Source organism: Stenella coeruleoalba (genome assembly GCF_951394435.1).
Source record: "Stenella coeruleoalba genome assembly, chromosome: 1".
Classification (NCBI taxonomy): Eukaryota; Metazoa; Chordata; class Mammalia; order Artiodactyla; family Delphinidae; genus Stenella; species Stenella coeruleoalba.
The window spans coordinates 50,424,412-50,444,590 of NC_137169.1; the positions used below are offsets into that span (position 1 = coordinate 50,424,412).

At 34.8% G+C, this 20,179-nt stretch overlaps 1 protein-coding gene across 1 annotated transcript in view; it reads left to right on the plus strand.

Moving 5' to 3' along the window:
- HOOK1 (hook microtubule tethering protein 1) overlaps positions 1-20,179 on the plus strand; it is a 67,688-nt gene that overhangs the window by 18,408 nt on the left and 29,101 nt on the right. Inside the window, exons 5-9 of the mRNA XM_079943824.1 lie at positions 353-485; positions 7,945-8,012; positions 9,181-9,243; positions 10,176-10,259; positions 15,459-15,625. Of these exons, the coding sequence (XP_079799950.1) occupies positions 353-485; positions 7,945-8,012; positions 9,181-9,243; positions 10,176-10,259; positions 15,459-15,625 (515 nt within the window). The remainder of the gene's footprint in view (positions 1-352; positions 486-7,944; positions 8,013-9,180; positions 9,244-10,175; positions 10,260-15,458; positions 15,626-20,179) is intronic.

Below are 20,179 nucleotides of genomic sequence, written 5' to 3' on the forward strand. Positions count from 1 at the left end.
TATTATGAACTTTCTTTGACTTAAGTCTGTTTATTTTTTTATGGAAAGGCATAAGTTTTATCATAATAGATCAGGCCAGGGGCTTCTTAAACAATTCCTCTCTCTGACAGTGGGGTAAAGGATATTTGTTACAAAACCATTTTAGTTGCTTTTGGTTGGTTCTCAAAATTTTGGGAGGTGGCTTGAACTTTACTAACTGGTTTTAGTCAGTAATTGTGGGTTTATCATTTGTTAATTTATCTGAGTCTTTTCGTGAACCTATTTATAATTTATTTTCCTTGCAATAATTCAGTGTAGTCAATTCTCTGTAGCCTACATAAATGAGTGATCTAATTTATTTTCAACACTGCAGTTTTTGGGACAACAGATTTCTGAAGAACTTATCCCTGATTTAAACCAAATAACTGAATGTTCCGATTCTGTGGAGCTTGGGAGGTTGCTCCAGCTTATTTTAGGTTGTGCTGTCAACTGTGAAAAGAAGCAAGGTAAGTGAATTTCAGTCATTTGAGGATATCTACTTTCCAGAGACAACCTACATTGCTATAGGAAATTGCATAAAAATGTACTATTGTAGACTGGTGGAAAGCACACTGAAATGTAAGCCAGAAGATCTGAATTCGAGCACAGCTCTGCAATTAAAAAGCTATAAATCTTCAGTATCCTAACTGTACCTAGATTCTGAGATTCGTATTCAGTGGCTAAATAAAATGTACTTTAATTAGGTTAATTTAATCAATGCTTAGGACTTAGTGGATATTCAATAAAAATTGTACTTATTTATTTGATACATTATCTCTTTAACATGTGAGAGACAGAACCTTAGGTTGATTCAGATTTTCATAAATGATTATGCAACTACTTCCAGGCTTCTTCAGATGATATTCTGCTCTTTTTAGAAGAATGCTTCCAAAGTATCCTCCAGATAAAGATAAGCAGTCTGATGATATAAATGGAATTGGTGTGCTATGTTGGTATATATGAACACAGTGATCCATATCCTGCTGAGTACAAAAAGAACATTTTTGGTTGAATGTAATGAATAAAATGTGAACTGAACAGACCAAGGTCTACTTCCTTGAGGGGCTTGCATCAGTCTGGGTGATGACATTTTTTTTTTTTTTTTTTTTTTTTTGCGGTACGCGGGCCTCTCACTGCTGTGGCCTCTCCTGTTGTGGAGCACAGGCTCCAGACGGGCAGGCTCAGCGGCCATGGCTCACGGGCCCAGCCGCTTCGCGGCATGTGGGATCTTCCTGGACCGGGACATGAACCCGTGTCCCCTGCATTGGCAGGCGGACTCTCAACCACTGCGCCACCAGGGAAGCCCTGGGTGATGACATTTTTGATGCTGATGTTCTTTGCATGCTCATCCAAAATTGGCCTTAGGACATCACCTTCATAAAAGAATGTTGGGTGCTGAAGTTTGTAAAACATTTTAAGTCAGAACCTTAGGAAACACATTCAGTGTTATCTAACTAATGAAGAGAACATATGAGACAAGATAAATTCAGTAAGAATCAATTCAGGAAGGAGAAAAATGAAACACATGAAATCAGCTATAGTTTATCATAAAAAAGGGTTTTGGTATCAGAAAACTTTCATATTAGTCCATCTCTATTATTAACTGGCTGGTTTTTTTCTAGGGCAAGTCAGTACTTCTCCATAGGCTTTTATTTCTCATAGATAATGTCAAAGGTCTCTATGTTTCTGTTGTTTTGTTTTGTTTTTTTTAATGAAAGTAAGAAACGTTTTCTTATGGAAAGTTAAAACTTCTATATATTTTTAACTACAAATTGACAAATAGTAATTCTTTTATGAATTACCAATTTTCTATTACCGTGATCCTTTTTATTTTTCTATTTAATGCTTTGTTTCTATTTCAGTTACTGGTTATTTATAACATCTTTTGGCTTAACTTTAGCATGTTTGTTGATTTTAATAGTCTTTTTCAGAGAACCAACTTTGGGCTTTGATTCATTTTGTTTGTACTATTTAATATCTATTCTGTTATCTCATTGCTTCTATTGTGAATTAATCAGTTCTTTCTATTCTAAGCTATAATTGATGTTTTAAGCTATAATTTTCTCTTAAGTTTTGTTGCCTCCTATAAATATTGATATAATATGTAGTATTTTCATAATTTAGTTCTAAGCATTACTTAGCAATTTTGACCTCAGATTTTTAAAAGGAGGCTCAATTCCTGGGTATATAAATAAAAGTTTAGCAAGTAATAAATATAAAGAAATAGTTTAATTTTCATTATTTTGAAAGTCAGGATTATCTGATTGGGTCTATTTTTGGAGGTATGTGTCTGGGGTCTCAATTTTTAGGAGTGAGCAGATAAATGGAAAAAAAACTTGTAGTAATTTAATTAAAATGTAAAACCAAAACACATCCATAATATAAACCACCTTCCACATATTTGTACTTTTCATTGAGAATTGATTTTCAAAATGATTCAAAGGTATTGCAGCAGTCTTAATCTTGAAAGAATTAACTAATTTGGTTAACAGTACCCTGTTTATCTTGGTGTGGAAAGAGAAAAATTTTATGAAGGTTTCAGTAGACTTGAAACACTCCATTATCCAACAAATCCAGTTAAAAGAAATCATTCCATTGCTTGTGCCTCATCTAGTTAATTCTTCCCCCTCCAACACACACACACACCATAGAGTTTAGTGGTCGGGTGCATACCAGAATCTATCAGAATTTTTTTCCAGTACTTGGCTTCACAAATAAAAGAGAGATTTAGAGAACTTTTAGAAGTCTTCCAGAGTATCATTAAAACAATAAAAGCATTAGAAAATAATAAATCCTTAAAACTTTTGGAAAATTGTTTTAGGTGGAGAACATACAGTTGCTGTCGATCTAAACCTGCAAATACAGGAAAAACTCTCATGATTCATCACTTCTAATTGTGACAGAATCAACTTATTGCGCTCCCACGTGTGTGTGTGTGTGTGTGTGTGTGTGTGTTAAGGTATAAGGATCTCCTTAAGGTGAAACTTGGTGAATGTCGAGCAGGTGTTTGCAGGAAGCTGTATAAGTCTCTTCATTGAAAACCTTCCTGAAATGAACTAAGTAGGTGATAAATGAAACTTTCTGAGCTTAGATCTTAAGAGTTCACTGAATACAGGCATACCTTGTTTTATTGAGCTCTGCTTTATTGTGTTTTTCACAAATTGAAGGTTTGTGGTAACCCTATGTCCAACAAATCTATTAGCACCACTTTTCCAACAGCATTTGCTCACTTCATGTCTCTGTGTCACATTTTTGTAATTCTCACAGTATTTCAAACTTTTTCATTATTATTATATTTGTTATGGTGATCTGTGATCAGTGCTTTTTGGTGTTACTATTGTAATTGTTTTTTTTTTAATTAATTAATTTATTTATTTATTTTTGGCTGTGTTGGGTCTTCGTTTCTGTGCGAGGGCTTTCTCTAGTTGCGGCGAACAGGGGCCACTCTTCGTTGTGATGCGCGGGCCTCTCACTGTTGTGGCCTCTCTTGTTGCGGAGCACAGGCTCCAGACGCGCAGGCTCAGTAGTTGTGGCTCACGGGCCCATTTGCTCCGCGGCATGTGGGATCTCCCTGGACCAGGGCTCGTACCCGTGTCCCCTGCATTGGCAGGCAGATTCTCAACAACTGCGCCACCAAGAAAGTCCTATTGTAATTGTTTTGAGGCACCATGAACTGCACCCATAGTAACGTGGTAAACTTAATCAGTAAATGTTATAAATGTTGTATGTGTTCTGACCGCTCCACCAACCAGCCATTTCCCCATCTCTCTCCCTTCCTCTGGCCTCCCTACTCCCTGATACACAGCAATATTGAAATTAGGCCAGTTAATAACCCTGCAGTGGCCTCTTCGTGTTCAAGTGAAAGGAAGGGTCCCACGTCTCTTACTTTAAATCAAAAGCTAGAAATGATTAAGCTTAGTGAGGAAGGTATGCTGAAAGACAAGAGGGGCCAAGATCTAGGCCTCTTCCACTAAACAACCAAATTGTGAGTATGAAGAAAAAGTTCTTGAAGGAGATTAAAAGTGCTGCTTCAGTGAACACACCGATGATACGAAAGCGAAAGTCTTATTGTTTATAGGCAGAACATTTTAGTGGTCTGGATGGAAGATCAAACCAGCCACAACGTTCCCTTCAGCCAAAGCCTAATCTAGAGCAAGGCTCTAACTTCAATCTTGTGAAGCCTGAGAGAGATGAGAACACTGCAGAAGAAAAGTTTGAAGCTAGCAGAGGTTGGTTCATGAGGTTTAAGGAAAGCCATCTCCAGAACATAAAAGTACAAGGTGAAGCAGCAGGTACTGATGTAGAAGCTACAGCAAGTTATCTAGAAGATGTAGCTAAGATAATTAATGAAGGCCACTATATTAAACATATTTTCAGTATAGACAAAACAGCCTTTTATTGGAAGAAGATGCCATCTAGGACTTTCATAGGTAGCTAGGAAAAGTCAATGCCTGGCTTTGAAGGACATGCTGACTCTCTTGCTAATGTAGATGGTGACAGAGTTGAAGCCCGTGCTCATTTATCATTCTGGAAATCCTAGGACCTTAAGAACTATGCTAAATCTAATCTGCCTGTGTTATAAATGGAACAACAAAGGCTGGGTGACAGCACATCTGTTTACAACATGGTTTACTGACTATTTTAAGCCCACTGTTGAGACCTACTTCTCACAAAAAAAAGCATTCCTTTCAAACATTACTGCTCATTGACAAAGCACCTGGTCACTCAAGAGCTTTGATGGAGATGTTCAACAAAATTAATGTTGTTTTCATACCTGCTAACAAAACACCTATTCTGCAACCCATGGATCAAGAAGTAATTTTGACTTTTAAGTCTTGCTATTTAAGAAATACATTTTGTAAGGCTATAACTGCCATAAATAGTGATTCCTCTGATGGGTCTGGTTTTCAAAGTACATTGAAAACTTTATGGAAAAGATTTACTATTGTAGATACCATTAAGAATATAGGTGATAAGGGGGTTCCCTTTTCTCCACACCCTCTCCAGCATTTATTGCTTGTAGACTTTTTGATGATGGCCATTCTGGCTAGTGGGAGGTGATACTCATTGTGGTTTTGATTTGCATTTCTCTAATGATTAGTGATGTTGAGCATCTTTTCCTGTGCTTTCTGGCCATCTGTATGTCTTTTTTTGGAGAAATGTCTATTTAGATTTTCTGCCCATTTTTTGATTGGCTTGTTTGGGGTTTTTTTGATATTGAGATGCATGAGCTGTATGTATATTTTGGAGATTAATCCCTTGTCGGTTGCATTGTTTGCAAATATTTTCTCCCATTCTGTGGGTTGTCTTTTCATTTTGTTTATGGTTTCCTTTGATGTGTAAAAGCTTTTAAGTTTAATTAGGTCCCATTTGTTTATTTTTGGTTTTATTTTCATTACTCTAGGAGGTGAATCCAAAAAGATCTTGCTGTGATTTATGTCAAAGATTGTCCTGCCTGTGTTTTCCTCTAAGAGTTTTTATAGTATCCAGTCATACATTTAGGTCTTTAATCCATTTTGAGTTTTTTTTGTGTGTATGATGTTAGGGAATGTTCTAATTTCATTCTTGTCCAGTTTTCCCAGCACCACTTATTGAAGAGACTGTCTTTTCTTCATTGTATATTCTTGTCTCCTTTGTCATAGACTAATATACCATAGGTGTGTGGGTTTATCTCTGGGCTTTCTATCCTGTTCCATTGTTCTATATTTCTGTTTTTGTGCCAATACCAAACTATTTTGATTACTGTAGCTTTGTAGTATAGTCTGAAGTCAGGGACCCTGATTCCTCCAGCCGTGTTCTTCTTTCTCAAGATTGCTTTGGCTATTCAGGGTCTTTGTGTTTCCATACAAATTTTAAGATTTTTTGTTATAGATTTGCAAAAAATGCCATTAGTATTTTGATAGGGATAGCATTGAATCTGTAGATTACCTTGGGTAGTATAGTCATTTTGACAATATCGATTCTTCTAATCTGAGAACATGGTATATCTTTCCATCTGTTTGTGTCATCCTACACTGTTGGTGGGAACGTAAATTGGTACAGCCACTATGAAGAACAGTATGGAGGTTCCTTTAAAGACTAAAAATTGATTTGATCCAGCAATCCCACTCCTGGGCATATATCCAGAGAAAACCATAATTTGAAAAGGTACATGCACCCCAGTGTTCACTGCAGCACTATTTACAATAGCCAAGACATGGAAGCAACCTAAATGTCCACCGACAAATGAATGGATAAAGAAGATGTGGTACATATATACAATGGGATATTACTCAGCCATAAAAAAGAATGAAAGAATGCCATTTACAGCAACATGGATAGACCTAGAGATTATCATACTGAGTGAAGTAAATCAGAGAAAGACAAATACCATATGATATCACTTATATGTGGAATCTAAAAAATGATACAAATGAACTTATTTACAGAACAGAAACAGACTCACAGACTTAGGAAACAAACCTATGTTTACCAAAGGGGAAGGGTAGTGGGGAGGGATAAATTAGGAGGTTGGGATTAACATATGCACACTACCATATATGAAATGGATAATCAACAGAGACCTACTCTATAGCACAGGGAACTCTACTCAGTTCTCTGTAATAACCTATATCAGAAAAGAATATGAAAAATAATGGATATATATGTGTATGTATAACTGAATCACTTTGCTGTACACCTGAAATGAACACAACATTGTAACTCAACTATACTCCAGTGTAAAATAAAAACTTTTTAAAAATAAAGGAATGTTTCCCTTGAGGGGAAAAAAAGAACATAAGTGATTGATGGGAAGAGGTCAAAATATCAACATTAACAGGAGTTTGGAAAAAACTGATTCCAACTCTCATACATGACTTTAAGTGGTTCAAGACTTAAGTGGAGGAAGTAACTGGATATGTGGTAGAAATAGCAAGAGAATTAGAAGTGGAGCTTAAAGGTATGACTGAATTATTGCCATCTCATGACAAAATGTTAACAGACGAGTCGCTTCTTATGGATGAGCAAAGAAAGTGGTTTCTTGCGATGGAATCTACTCCTGGTGAACATGCTATGAAGACTGTTGAAATGACAATAAAGAATTTAGAAATTACATAAACTTAGTTGATGAAGCAGCAGCAGAATTGGAGAGGATGGACTCCAATTCTGAAAGAAGTTCTACTGTGGGTAAATGCTATCAAACAGCACTGCATGCTACAGAGAAATTGTTTGTGAAAGGAAAGGTCAATTGACATGGCAGACTTCACTGTTGTCTTATTTTAAGAAATTGCCACAGACACCCCAGCTTTCACCACCACCCTATTCAGTCAGCAGCCATCAACATCAAGATAAGATCCTCCACCAGTAAAAAGGATTACCACATGCTAAAGTCTCAGATGATGGTTAGCATTTTGTTAGCAATAAAGTACTTTTTAATTAAGGTTTGTACGTTGTTTTTTTAGACATAATGCTATTGTCACTTAATACACTACAGTATTGTGTAAATATAACTTTTATATGTACTGGGAAACTAAAAAATTCGTGTGACTCACTTTATTGCGATAATTGCTTTATTGGGGTGTTTTGGAACTGAACTGGTACTATCTCTGTGGTATACCTGTACATGTGAATTCATCTCATAATACTGAATATTTAACAAGAGGAAAGAAATTGTCATAATTGTTTTAACATTAATTGCAATTTCTTCTCTTTTTCTTCCTTGTCAGAAAATTAGAGATTTTCTTTAAAACATTTATAGATATTTTTATGAATATTTTCAGTTCTGCTTATTTGTTTACAATGGACATATTTTTTGTGGTAAAATAATATACTTGCATAAAGAATTATGTGTAGTGAATGAATTTTTATGTTGTTAATTGAACGACTAAATTTCTATGGGTGAAGAGTAGGGTTTTTTCAGATCTGACTTTTTTTTTTTAATCATAGAACATATTCAAAATATAATGACACTGGAAGAGTCTGTTCAACATGTGGTCATGACTGCCATTCAAGAGGTAAGCTATATCATGATCACATATGTATGAAAATCCTAAACCAAATTATATAAAACTGTTCACATAGATTTTATGGATGTATATTTCACCCCTGTATAAACGAGCCCTTTGTAGTAGGTTTACTTATCTTTGGCTGTTGTGTCTTCCCCAAAAATTTCTTATAAGGACTTGAAGCCCAATTGTAGTACCTCTGCATTTTAAAAGTTAAATTAACATTGTCAGTTTCCTTTAAATAACTTCAACTAAGCAAGATAAACAGCCTCTTGCCAGTTAGGAGTTTTTATAACTTCTCTTTGTTTCTGCCAGGTAGAGTAATCTTTTCTGAAATTTTAAAGTGTGTGTGTGTATGTATCTCATATGCATTTTCAGAATGTTAGAACTGTGAGCAAATAGAGTGAAAATTAGGTTTCGGAGCCAGGTAACCTGAATTCAAGCCAGTCTAGTTATCTAAGTTGTACCATAGAGATTCAGAATTCATTCGGTGCATGTTCATTCTTAAAATCAGAACAAAAGGCTGAGATGAAGTCAAGTGAAGAGGAGGCCTGAGGGAAAGTTGAGTGAAGGGTTAGTGAGGAAGACATAGTTTGGAAGAGGCATGACTTAGAGGGAGCCAGCATCTAGGACTTTAGAAGTGTGTATACTCTGAGTTTGCATTGCTGGTTTGAATTCAAAACATCACTATGCATAAATCTGCCTTTCATATGCAGAAAAGTTATTTTACAGTATCCTTTTTTTTTCATATAATTGTAACTCCTACTTTTAAAATGACTTCTCAAATTAGGAATTTTGCCACATCACTCATTTAAAGCTCTATTTTTAAAGTGCCAATTCATGTTATGGAAAAATAAATTTTTTTATTATGTGATGTGTTCAGTTTTATTTAGTAATTCATTGTTTAGAACTTGAATTATAATTTTTCAGTACATTAGTATTTTAAATATATCTAAATATTTCAAGCACATTTTACTTATGTCCTCACTAATGTAATGCTTGAACACTGTTATTTAGCTTAAACCTCTATTCATTTTTTATTTGAATAATATAAGGATCATCAAATTAAGGCAAGGAAAAGTTAAACATAAAGCATTTTACTTTCCTTTCAAGTAAACATATTTTTTACTGTGTAAATCTTACTTTATTGTACTTAATTTTACTATTTTAATTCTAGTTGATGAGTAAAGAAATAGTGAGCTCTCCTACAAATGATGCTGTTGGAGAATTAGAGCAACAGGTGAGTATTTTAGTATGTGAGGAAAATGTTGCACAGTGATAGAGTTCCTTTGTCAATTACTATCTTAAAGGCTTACATAGGAGACCACATACGAGATTATTTTCTTCCATGAAATTTAGTTTATTCTCCTATAAGATCTTAATTGACTATTATGCATTCCTTCATGAATGCAAGTAGTGTTCATCTTCAGAGTTTTTAATGATCATGTTTGAAGAGATGAGTGGCATTAAACTTTCCTGACATTTGTTAATACATATGTGGCCCATTCTGTATAGTTACATAATTAAATAGTACTTAAAAATTCTGCTGAATTCTAATTTACCTAATAAGGAAATATGATTTTTGTCACGGTTGCTTTCCTCTAATATTGAAGAATTAACTCAAAGGTCCTGTACTCAGGGCTTCTTTCCCTGGTTGTTTTACACAGTTGTTTTACATGGAGGAAAAGGCACACTCCTCTTCTGTATAACCAATCTGGGTTATAAGGGGAAGGGTAAGAGGAGAGGTAAATGCATCAAATACTTTTCCTGTTATATGTTTGGACACTTGACTTTCCTGAGTGTCACCAGCCATCTCAAGAAGTATTTCAAATTAAAAAAATTTTTTTCTATAAAAATTTTATTTAAATATAAACATGCTGTGCTCTAAATTTTTTTCTGTGATAAAATAAACAGCTCATCCTCTAATACTCTGTTTTAAATATTTCACAAAGATTTACATAAAATTTTATTTCTGTGGGACCTTAGCCTTAAATGTTAATGAGACTCTGTTGATATTATTTACAGAAAAACAACATATTACTACTTATTTGTTAATAGGTAAATTTTAAAAGCATTTCCAACATCAGTGTATATATGTGTTTTGATAAAAGTATATTTTTCAATTTGTTTCAAAATGTGATTTACTAAGAGTTAGGACATTTTCTATTTCAGCTTAAAAGGGCCCTGGAAGAACTTCAGGAAGCACTAGCAGAAAAAGAAGAACTGAGGCAAAGATGCCAAGAACTAGATATGCAGGTATGGATCGAAGAATAATTTCCTCTTTAAATTTACAAGAGTCTTATTTTAATTAATTAATTAGTAAAGTGTTTTGGAGGTTGGGTTTCATTTCATGGAGGGACCATTGAAAGAGTCTGTTATAGGCTTGACTCTTCAAACATGAACTTTATAATTCTTCTTTTAGAGTTGAAAATTGCTTGCTTAACTACTTCATTGAGAGGGTCATTCTAATTGCAGAATTTCAACTGCTTAGATGATGCCTTGGTTTGTTGTTTTGTAAAAAGGGGAAACTAAAGTATCTACTTTATAGGGTATGAATATTAAGTGGGGTCCTTTATGGAAATATTTAGAAGGGCTTGACCCCCAATAAATTTGAGATCCAAGTTTGTTTTGCTAACATGTAGGTTTATATGAACACATGTATGTGATTCTTGGGTTCCTATGCACATACGTGTTAGCAAAATAAACTTGACATGAGAGACAGTAGTTAACAGTTAAAGGAGTAGATTGTCAAACCAGGCCGCCTATATTCAGAACCTGGTTATGTTACTAGCTGGTTGTATATGCTCAGGCAAATTGCTTAATTTCTCTATACTTCATATTTCTCTTTTGAGAAATGATGTGTTAATAGTATATATCTCCCAGAGTGATAATTACATTTAAATGAATTAATATACATAAAGCACTTAAAGCAGGGCCTGGTGCATAGGACTGTGTATATGTTTGCATGTATTGTTATTATTGTTATGTGAAAATTATGCAATGTCTCGAAAAATTATACAAAGATTTAAATGTACCATCATATTATGCTGTATGTAAATTGCACTTTTCATTCAAATAATGAGCTACATAAATAATTGACTCTGAAAAGTGTGAGGACAAGGAACAAAGGTTGTGGTAGCATTATCCTTGCTTGATGAGATAAATATCTAAAGTGATAGGGCTGGGTAATATTTCTAACATTCAAGGGTCTGCAAATAAGAAGGCGAGAAGTGACTTGGTCAGGGTGACTCAGCTACGTAGGGCAGTGACAGCACTAGAATCCAGATCTTCTAACGTCATCTTTAAACATCACTCCTCTATGTTTGAACAAAGCCAGTGTTTATATTTGTACGAAGCTAGTGTCTCAAAATTATGAGAACGTCTACCTTTTCTCCTTTTTCCTTTCCTAACCACACTCACCTTGCATGTATATCATCACATATATGCACAGACCTGCACAGCATCAGAGATGTTTTATTTTCAAGTAAGATTATATCCTCTCTCCAGAATACCTCATATAAAGAATAGAGGATTGAATCATTCACGTATTACCAGTCTCATGTAGGATCTCTGTACAGTTTTCTGAGAAATTCTTATTCAAAAAAGAACACAAAATTCTGTGTTAAAACATTTCAGTGTTTGTAACACATGATGGAGAGTATGTGATGATCTGATTTTAGTTGAAAAGTGTAGACATCCCAAGTTTTGGCATTTTTAATTCCAGTATCAAAATAGAGTCAACCCTCAACTATCTGCTACACATGTGAAATGAATATAATCAAAACTGCATATAATCAAAACAAAAATAATTAATTTAACAATATGAATTTCACACAGGTGTATATGATACCCCAATTTTATAAGGAAAATTATTTTTGAAAAATGTTTACTTTTAATCATATGTCACTTGAGAGTGATTCTAAAATTTGGGGGGAATTCTTTTTTAATACTCAACCAAATAAACCAAAAAAGAAAAATAAGCTGCAAAGAAATTCACCAAGGGCAGGTGAATAAACAAAAGGGCATAACCTAATGAAGTTAAATTAAAAGCTGGTAATCAAGGAAAGAAGCAGGCATATGATGTTGACAGAGGTGCTGCATGGCAGGAACCTGCTGTTCTTCCTTCATCCCCAGCCCATGCAGGGGAATCAACAAAAATCTTGAGACTTCCCACAGTAATCTACCCAATCAGAAGGAAGTTCACACTATGAGTCCTTCATTTTCTTTGGACTGGGGAAGAGTGGAAATGATGGCTAAGAAGAAACTAAGGACTCTTTCTGATAGGAACAAAGGCTGTAGGGCCACACACTGAATTGGGGAAACAGTCTGATGCCCAAAGGAATTTCTCCATGGGAATGGAATATACTTCTCACCACCCTGGTATGAAGTACTTAAACCTCAGAAGTGAGAGCCTAGCCCAGGTGTTATAAAAAGATTGCCCGTTGTCTCAGCTGCCCCCATGCTGCCCGCCCCCTCCACTATCTTCCCTGACCATTCACAAGGCTATATAGAGAGGTGGAGAGAAAACAGTCCCAACTATTACCCAGAGGGGAGAACATACTGGGCCATGGGTTACAGTGGAAAGGGTGTCCAAGAAGTCTTCAACACTATGCCAGAACAAACGGGGTATCTTAACTGCCCACAAAACATGAACTAGATGAAAAGAATCAGAGCATGACATCTCTGTGAACATTACAGACTAAAACCAAAAACAGACAAGAGCATGTAAAAGACAATAGCCAAGCTTAGAAAATAACTTTCACTTCATTTAGTATTACAATTTCATAAGAACACATCAATAGAATAGACTAGGTGGTAGGACAACAAAGTGAAGATTTAAAAGGAAATCGCAGCTAGATAGAAACAAATCAGTGAATAATGTTTAACACCAACCCTTACCCTAGTTAAGCTATCAGACTTCAAGAATACAGGAAAAACAACTCAGTCAGTCAAGCAGAAAAGGTAAGTCACCCACAAAGATAAGAAAATCAGGCTCCCCTACAACTTCCATGCCGGAATATAGAGGAGCAATATCCCCAAAATGCTGAGGCAGGGAAACAGCATTAACTGAGGAGTGCAGGTGCAAACTCCCTTTCTTGAAAAAAAACTACTCATTGACACAATCCAGTTAGCGAACATGTTTTAATCAGAATAAAGAATGCAAGAACAGAGGAGATTCTGTAGTGAAAGATCTGGTGATGAAGCTCAATCCATTTAAATAAAGATCTGTGTGAGTTCTGTGTAAATTATGGTTATAGATACTGGGACAAATGAAATTATGACTCACTAAGTCAGGAGTAAGGCCTGATTATACGTACTTTAAAAAAAGAAAGAAAAAAAATCCACATGAGAATTTGATGTAAAGTTTTGAGAAACTTTCACAAAGTTTTGGTCCAAGATGATTATGGGGCCTTGGGGCAAGTTAGGACAGGTTTATCAACCACTCTTTACCTGCCTTTCCCAGTCATTATTGATACCACCTGGCAGCAGTAGGTAACACTGCTTCACTTACTGCAGTAACAGAGGCTGGTTATTCTTGCTTCTAGTATGTTAGAGAAAAGCATACTTTTACCCAGCATTGTATAAGATTCAATGAGGCAGTTATTTTCAAACTTAAGGTGTCTACAGAGTATGTGTGACTGGGCACAATGTGATAAAGAGGACTCCAGCTATAGCAGTTTACTTTATATTTTAATTTTTAAAATAAACAATTATAAAAAATATTAAGTCTGAGTGATGTGAGAATATGAGTATTATTTTGAGCTTTTTTTTTTTTCTTTTTTAGCTTTTTGAACTTTCTGTCTCTTTTAAATAGCTCAGAGAGAAAGAGAGACAGAGAGAAACAGAAAGGGACAGAGGCAGGTACAGAGTGAACCTAAACAAAATATCACCATGGCATCTTGTTAAAAGAGATGCCTAGAACCACCACTGGACACTCTTAAGTCACCCATCTGGGATGGGTCCGAGGAATTCTCATGTTTAATACCCGCCTCCTTCATATCTGTGATAAAGGTGGCTCTAGAACCACAATGTAAATTGCATGGATAGGAACAAGTTTGGTTACCCACTAGGTACTGAAAACTAAGTTTGCCCGTGCTCCTCTCCCTTCTTCAGGGGATTCTTAGCCAGTTTGAAGACAGGGTATTGTTTCTCCTCTACCAGTCTTTTTACAACAGCCCCTACCTTCAAGCTAGAACGAGATCTTGTTTTCTTTGTGGGCCCCCAACCCCCCATAGTATAGTTCCACCAAAGCACCACATTTTCTGTCCTGTAATTGTTTATATTTCTGCTGTAGCGATCTTAAAAGGGCACAACCTCTCATTCTTTTTTGTATCCCAAACACTTAGGATTGTACATGACAGGTCATTAGACTGCTTGCATGACAAGAATGGATGCATGTACTGAATTTAGGAAGAGAAACTGTTTCCTCCTAGACAGGTCACTAGACTGCTTGCATGACAAGAATGGATGCATGCACTGAATTTAGGAAGAGAAACTGTTTCCTCCTAGTCTGTCTGGGAACAGTTTCCCAGCCTTTGTTTGTGTTCCTCATTTGGAGGACAGTGTTTGTAACATGCCTACACTGTATTTAAGACTATAATTTGATTTTAATTTCCTCTTATTAGCTTGGTGTGTCAATATGTAGTCCCATTCCCATAACTGGACTGAATTGATTATACCTTTTGAAAATATAAATAGCAAACTTGTGCAATATTATATTGTAAGTTATGGGAGGTCAACCTTTTTTCAAACTAATCTTAATAAAATCACACATAAACTTCTAGTCTTATAAAAGGTCACAGCCTTAGCTGTAAATTTTTAAAGATGTTTTTAAATGAAAAAGAAATAAAACTGAGAGAGCAAATCATGCTTAACATAAATATGTAAGTAAAATTAAAAATGTATCAAGTGCTGATGTTGATGTGATTCTGAAGTTACATGTTTGTATCCATTTTAAATAGTTTCAGTGTGCAGTTGCATTCAATTCAGGTTTTTGTTACTGATTCATTAACCAAATAATGTGCCTATTGCCTGAAGACATGATGTGTAACTGATAATTTTCTACCAGGAACCTAAAATGGTAACTTTGTATATATGTGTGTATATTTTGGCTTACTAGGTAACAGCATCCTAAAAAATTATACCTAAAAGGGAAACAAATTAATTTTTTGAAGTTCATTGGTATTTAGAGATTTTAGAGACTTAGAAACATTTTCTTTTCAGAACTAAAGCAAACATAACATTTGAAAGATATTCTTATATGTATTAACTCTGTTTTCTCTGTATTAAGAAAGTTGATTTCTTCTGACCCAAATCTCCCAGACCCAGAACTCCAGAGCTCTAAGGATCCTTAGAAATTATCTAGTCTGCTTGACCAAGCTATTTAATGGCTTGGTCAGATTTATTCTAAGCTTTTTTGCTATTGATGCTTATGTTTGTGTATTTGTTTTTTAGGTGACAGCACTTCAAGATGAAAAGAATTCACTAGTTTCTGAGAATGAGATGATGAATGAAAAACTTGACCAGTTGGATGGTTCTTTTGATGATCCAAATACAATGGTTGCAAAAAAGTATTTTCATGCACAGTTGCAACTAGAACAATTACAGGAAGAAAACTTCAGGTAACATTTGCAGTGGAAATCATTTTATACAGTTTTATTAAAATAGTAGCTAAAAAATCATAATATCAACAACTAATTTTTAAGCATTACAAAGCATGTTTAGGATTAGAATCCTAAAAATACTGTTGAAAATACTGAATGGTGTAAGTGGTTCCTGCCCTCATAGGGCTAACAGTTCAGTTTGGCAAGTAGGATACATACGTAAAAAACAAAACAATTCAAAATAATGTGTGATAAGGGCCAAATGAAGGCCATAGGCAAGTCCAAGTGTAGTTTAAAGGAGTGATTGCTGAAGCCTGGAGAGAAGTGGGAGTTTCTTACATAGGAGAAGGAACTTGATAATAAATGGAAAAAATGTAAATCTTAAGCTAAAGATGCTTTTCATATAAACTTTTATATTTCTTCTTTTAAAAAAAAAGTGTACATCTAACCTTTAATAAAAATGTATTGTCTCTTATGTGCTTACCACTGAGCCTTGCACTATAAGGCCTTGAGGGTAGGTGCTCCAGTTGTACTGTATGTATTTTTGTTGTTGTTACTTTATTATTTTTTTTATTATTATTAGTTTTTTTTTTTTTGCGGTACACGGGCCTCTCACTGGTGTGGCCTCTCCCGTTGTTGGAGCGCAGGCTCCAGACGTGCAGACTCAGCGACCATGGCTCACGGTCTCAGCCGCTCCGTGGCATGTGGGATCCTCCCAGACCGGGGCACGAACCCACATCCCCTGCATCGGCAGGCGGACTCTCAACCACTGCGCCACCAGGGAAGCCCCGTTGTTACTTTATTTTGATATGATTTCAAACTTACGAAAAAGTTGCAAGAATAGTATAAGGAGCTCCTTTATACCTTTCATTCAGATTTGACAGTTGTTTTACAGTTTTCTTCATTTGCTTTAGCAGTCTCTTTACATAATCATATATATATATATATATATATATATATATATATATATATATATACACACACACACACGTGTTAGTTTTTGGAACCATTTGAGAGTAAATTGGAGACATGCCCCTTTACCCCTATATACTTCAGTATGTATTTCCTAAGAACAAAGATATTCTCTTATAAATCACAGCATAGTGATCAAAATAGTGAATTGGTCATTGATACAATATCATTATCGAATCCACAGATCATATTCAAATTCCAGCAGCTATTTCAGTGTCCTTTATAGGTAATTTTTTTCTTGGTTCAGAATCTAATCCGGGGTCATGCATTGCATTTAGGAAATGGATCCAATTATTGATAGTAATGGATATTCAATGGACAATAGTTCCATTACTGTCATCATTTGTCTTGATGTTTAAATTGTCCCAGATTTGACCACTGAGAAACCTTTCAATTTCAACATGTTGCTATCCTTCTTTGAGTATTTTCTTACTTACTGGCACAACAAAATGTTCCAGACTCTTCTTATTCTTCCTCAACTCTAGAATCAGCCATTTCTCCAAGAAGCCCTTATTGCTTTTAGTGGAGAATGTTATTTAGAAACAAAGAACTATGCTCCAGATGAAACTTTCTGTCATTACTTCTGAGCCACCTTGGTGTACAGAGCTAGGAAATACTCTTGCACAGGTTCATACCAGTCCATGTTTGCACACGTGCGTATATGCACATATCTGCATTTATTTTCATACCTACAATTATGAACAATGAGTTCATCTTATCATCTTCCATTTTAGTCCAGTGACTTCAGGGTTCATTCTGATTTTCTCCATTTCCATATTGTAACTCCCTTCTCCAACAGTGAGAAACCTGGCTTCCACTTTCCTCAATACATTTTCTCATTTACTCAATCCCAAAACACATAGGAAGTAAGAATTGCTAACCCATACCTCTGTAAAAAGCAAACTCATACTAGACTTCAGTACATTTACAGTTCTGTTTTTTTTATGATGACATTTGCATATTGTGAAATGAATAAATACTGAGTACAATTTGGCCTGTTTTAACAAATGCGTACATTTTTGTAACTCACACTTTTATTGTTTGATAGATCATTTCTGTCACTACAGAAAGTCCCCCTATGCCCTTCCCAGTCAACCCCTATCTCCCAGAGAGTAATTACTCTTCTGATTATTTTCCACCATAGATATGTTTTCTCTCATCTAGAAGTTCTTATAAATTGAACTGCAATATGAATTCTTTGGTAACTGGCTTCTTATGCTCAGCATATTTGTGAAATTTACAGATGTTGCTGAATATATCAGTAGTTCATTCTTTTTTATTGCTGAGTCGTATTCTATTATATGGAATTATTTCTCATTATGACACATTTTGCTTATTCATTTTCCTTTAGATGGGCATTTGGGTTTCCAGATTTTGGCTAATATAAATAAAGCTGGTATGAACATTGGAGTATAAGACTTTCTGTGAACATATTTTTTCATTTCTCGTTGGCAAATACATGAATGAACTGGTATTGCTGAGTTACACATTATGTCTGTGTTTAGTGTTAAAAGATACTGGCAAACCATTTCCCAAAGTGTTCATATTGTTTTACATTCCCACCAGCAGTGTTTGCTGCTGGTTGCTCTAGTTACTCTGCCTGTATAACATAACTTGGCTTTATCAAGCTTTTTAATTTTAGTTATCCCAGGGGATGTGTTAAGGGTGTTGAATTGTGGCTTTAATTTGTATTTTCCTGATAACTAATGATATGGTAAGCCCCTTTTCTTGTGCTTATTGGCAATATATCTTACATTGTGAATCGTCTCTTCACACTGTTAGCCTATTTTTAAATTGGGTTGTTTGTCTTTATTACTGAGTTGTAGGAGTTTTAAAAATATATATTCTGGATACAAAATCTTTGTCAGATATACAGGTAGTAATATTTCATCCATTCTTGGCTTGCCTTTTCATTTTTCAAATGGTATCTGAAAGAGTTAAAGTTCTTAACTTAGGTGAAGTCTGATTTATCAGTATTTTTAAGATCAGTGCTTTTCGTGCACTGTCCGAGAAATCTTTGTCTGCTCCCTTGTCATGAAAATACACTCTACGGTTTTCTTCTAGAATCTTTATAGTTTTAACTTTCACATTTAGGTCTGTGATCCATCTTGAACTGATTTTTTGAAACTAGTGTGAGGTGTGGATGTGAAGCTTTATTTTTATTTTCCTTATGAGTATTTAGTTGTTCCAGTATCATCAGCTGAAAAGAAATTTATTTTACTCTGTCAAATTGCTTTGGCACCTTAGTGAAAAATGATACAACCATAAAATTTGGGTCATTTTCTGGACTCAGTTCTTTCCCATTGATCAATTTTTCTATCTTTATGCCTATAAGACACGATTTTGATCACTATGGCTCTAGAGTAAGTCATTTAAAATCAGGTAGTGTGAGTATTCCAACTTTGTTCTTTCTCCTCAAAATTTGTTTTACCTCTTCTATCCTTTGCTTTTTTAGTCAGTTTCTGTTAAAAAAACAACCTTTTGTGATTACGATTTGGATTGTATGTGATTGATACCTTGACCATATTGAGAATTTCTGTCTATGAATGTAGTATCTTCGTCTATTTAAGTCTAATTTCTCTAGCAATTTTCTGTTGTTTCCATCATAGTTTTATGTGTGTCTTCTGTTAATTTTATTCCCAAATATTTAATTTTTTTGCTGTTACAAACACAAAACATTATTCTGAAAAGTTACTGCTGATATATAGATACACAATTGATCTTTGTATATTGAAACTTTTATCTTGTATCTTGAAACTTGTGTCTTGTATTTTGAAACCTTTCTGTCTTGCAAAGTTTCTTAATTTCCTTACTGATTCTTCTAGTTGTTTATTGAAGTAGAAAATCCTAAGGAATCTACACTCACCTTGTCTATTAATAGAGCTTTACCTCTTCCTTGTATTATTTCTGCCTTGTATTTATCTTCTTTGTTTTGAGCAAGAGCAACCATCTTGGTTTGTTCTGGGTCTTTGGAGAAAATGTTCAATTAAGTACTGTCAATTATGAAGCTAGCTGTAGAGTTTTTAAATTTGCTTTTTATCAGATTGAAGGAGTTCCCCCTTTATTTCTGCCTTGCTACAAGTTTTATCATTAATTGGTGTTGATTTTTTGTCAAATGACTTTTCTGCGTCTTGAGAAGATGGTTTGGTTTTTCTTTTTCACTCTTTTAATATGATTAATTTTTGAATGTTAAAAAATCTTGTATTCTAGGGAAAACCAATTGGTCATATTTTATTGTCTTATATACATATGACTGGATTTGGTTTGCTAATATGTTGAAAGTGTTTTTGTGTCTGTCTTTATAATAGATATTGGTCTGTAACTTTTTTCTCTTGTAATGTCTTTCAGGTTTTGTTATCAGAGTTTTGCTAGTCTCATAGAATAATTAGGAAGTATTCTCTCCTCCTCTATTTTCTGAAAGAGTTTATGTAAGAATGATACTATTTTTTCCTTCAGTATTTGATAGAATTTATCAGTAAAGCAATGGGATCTGTGGTTTTCTTTGTGAAAGGGCTTTTAATGGCACATGTAATTTCAGTAATGGTCATAGGGCTTTTCAGATTTTCTGTTTCATCTTATGTCAGTTTGCTAAATTGTTTT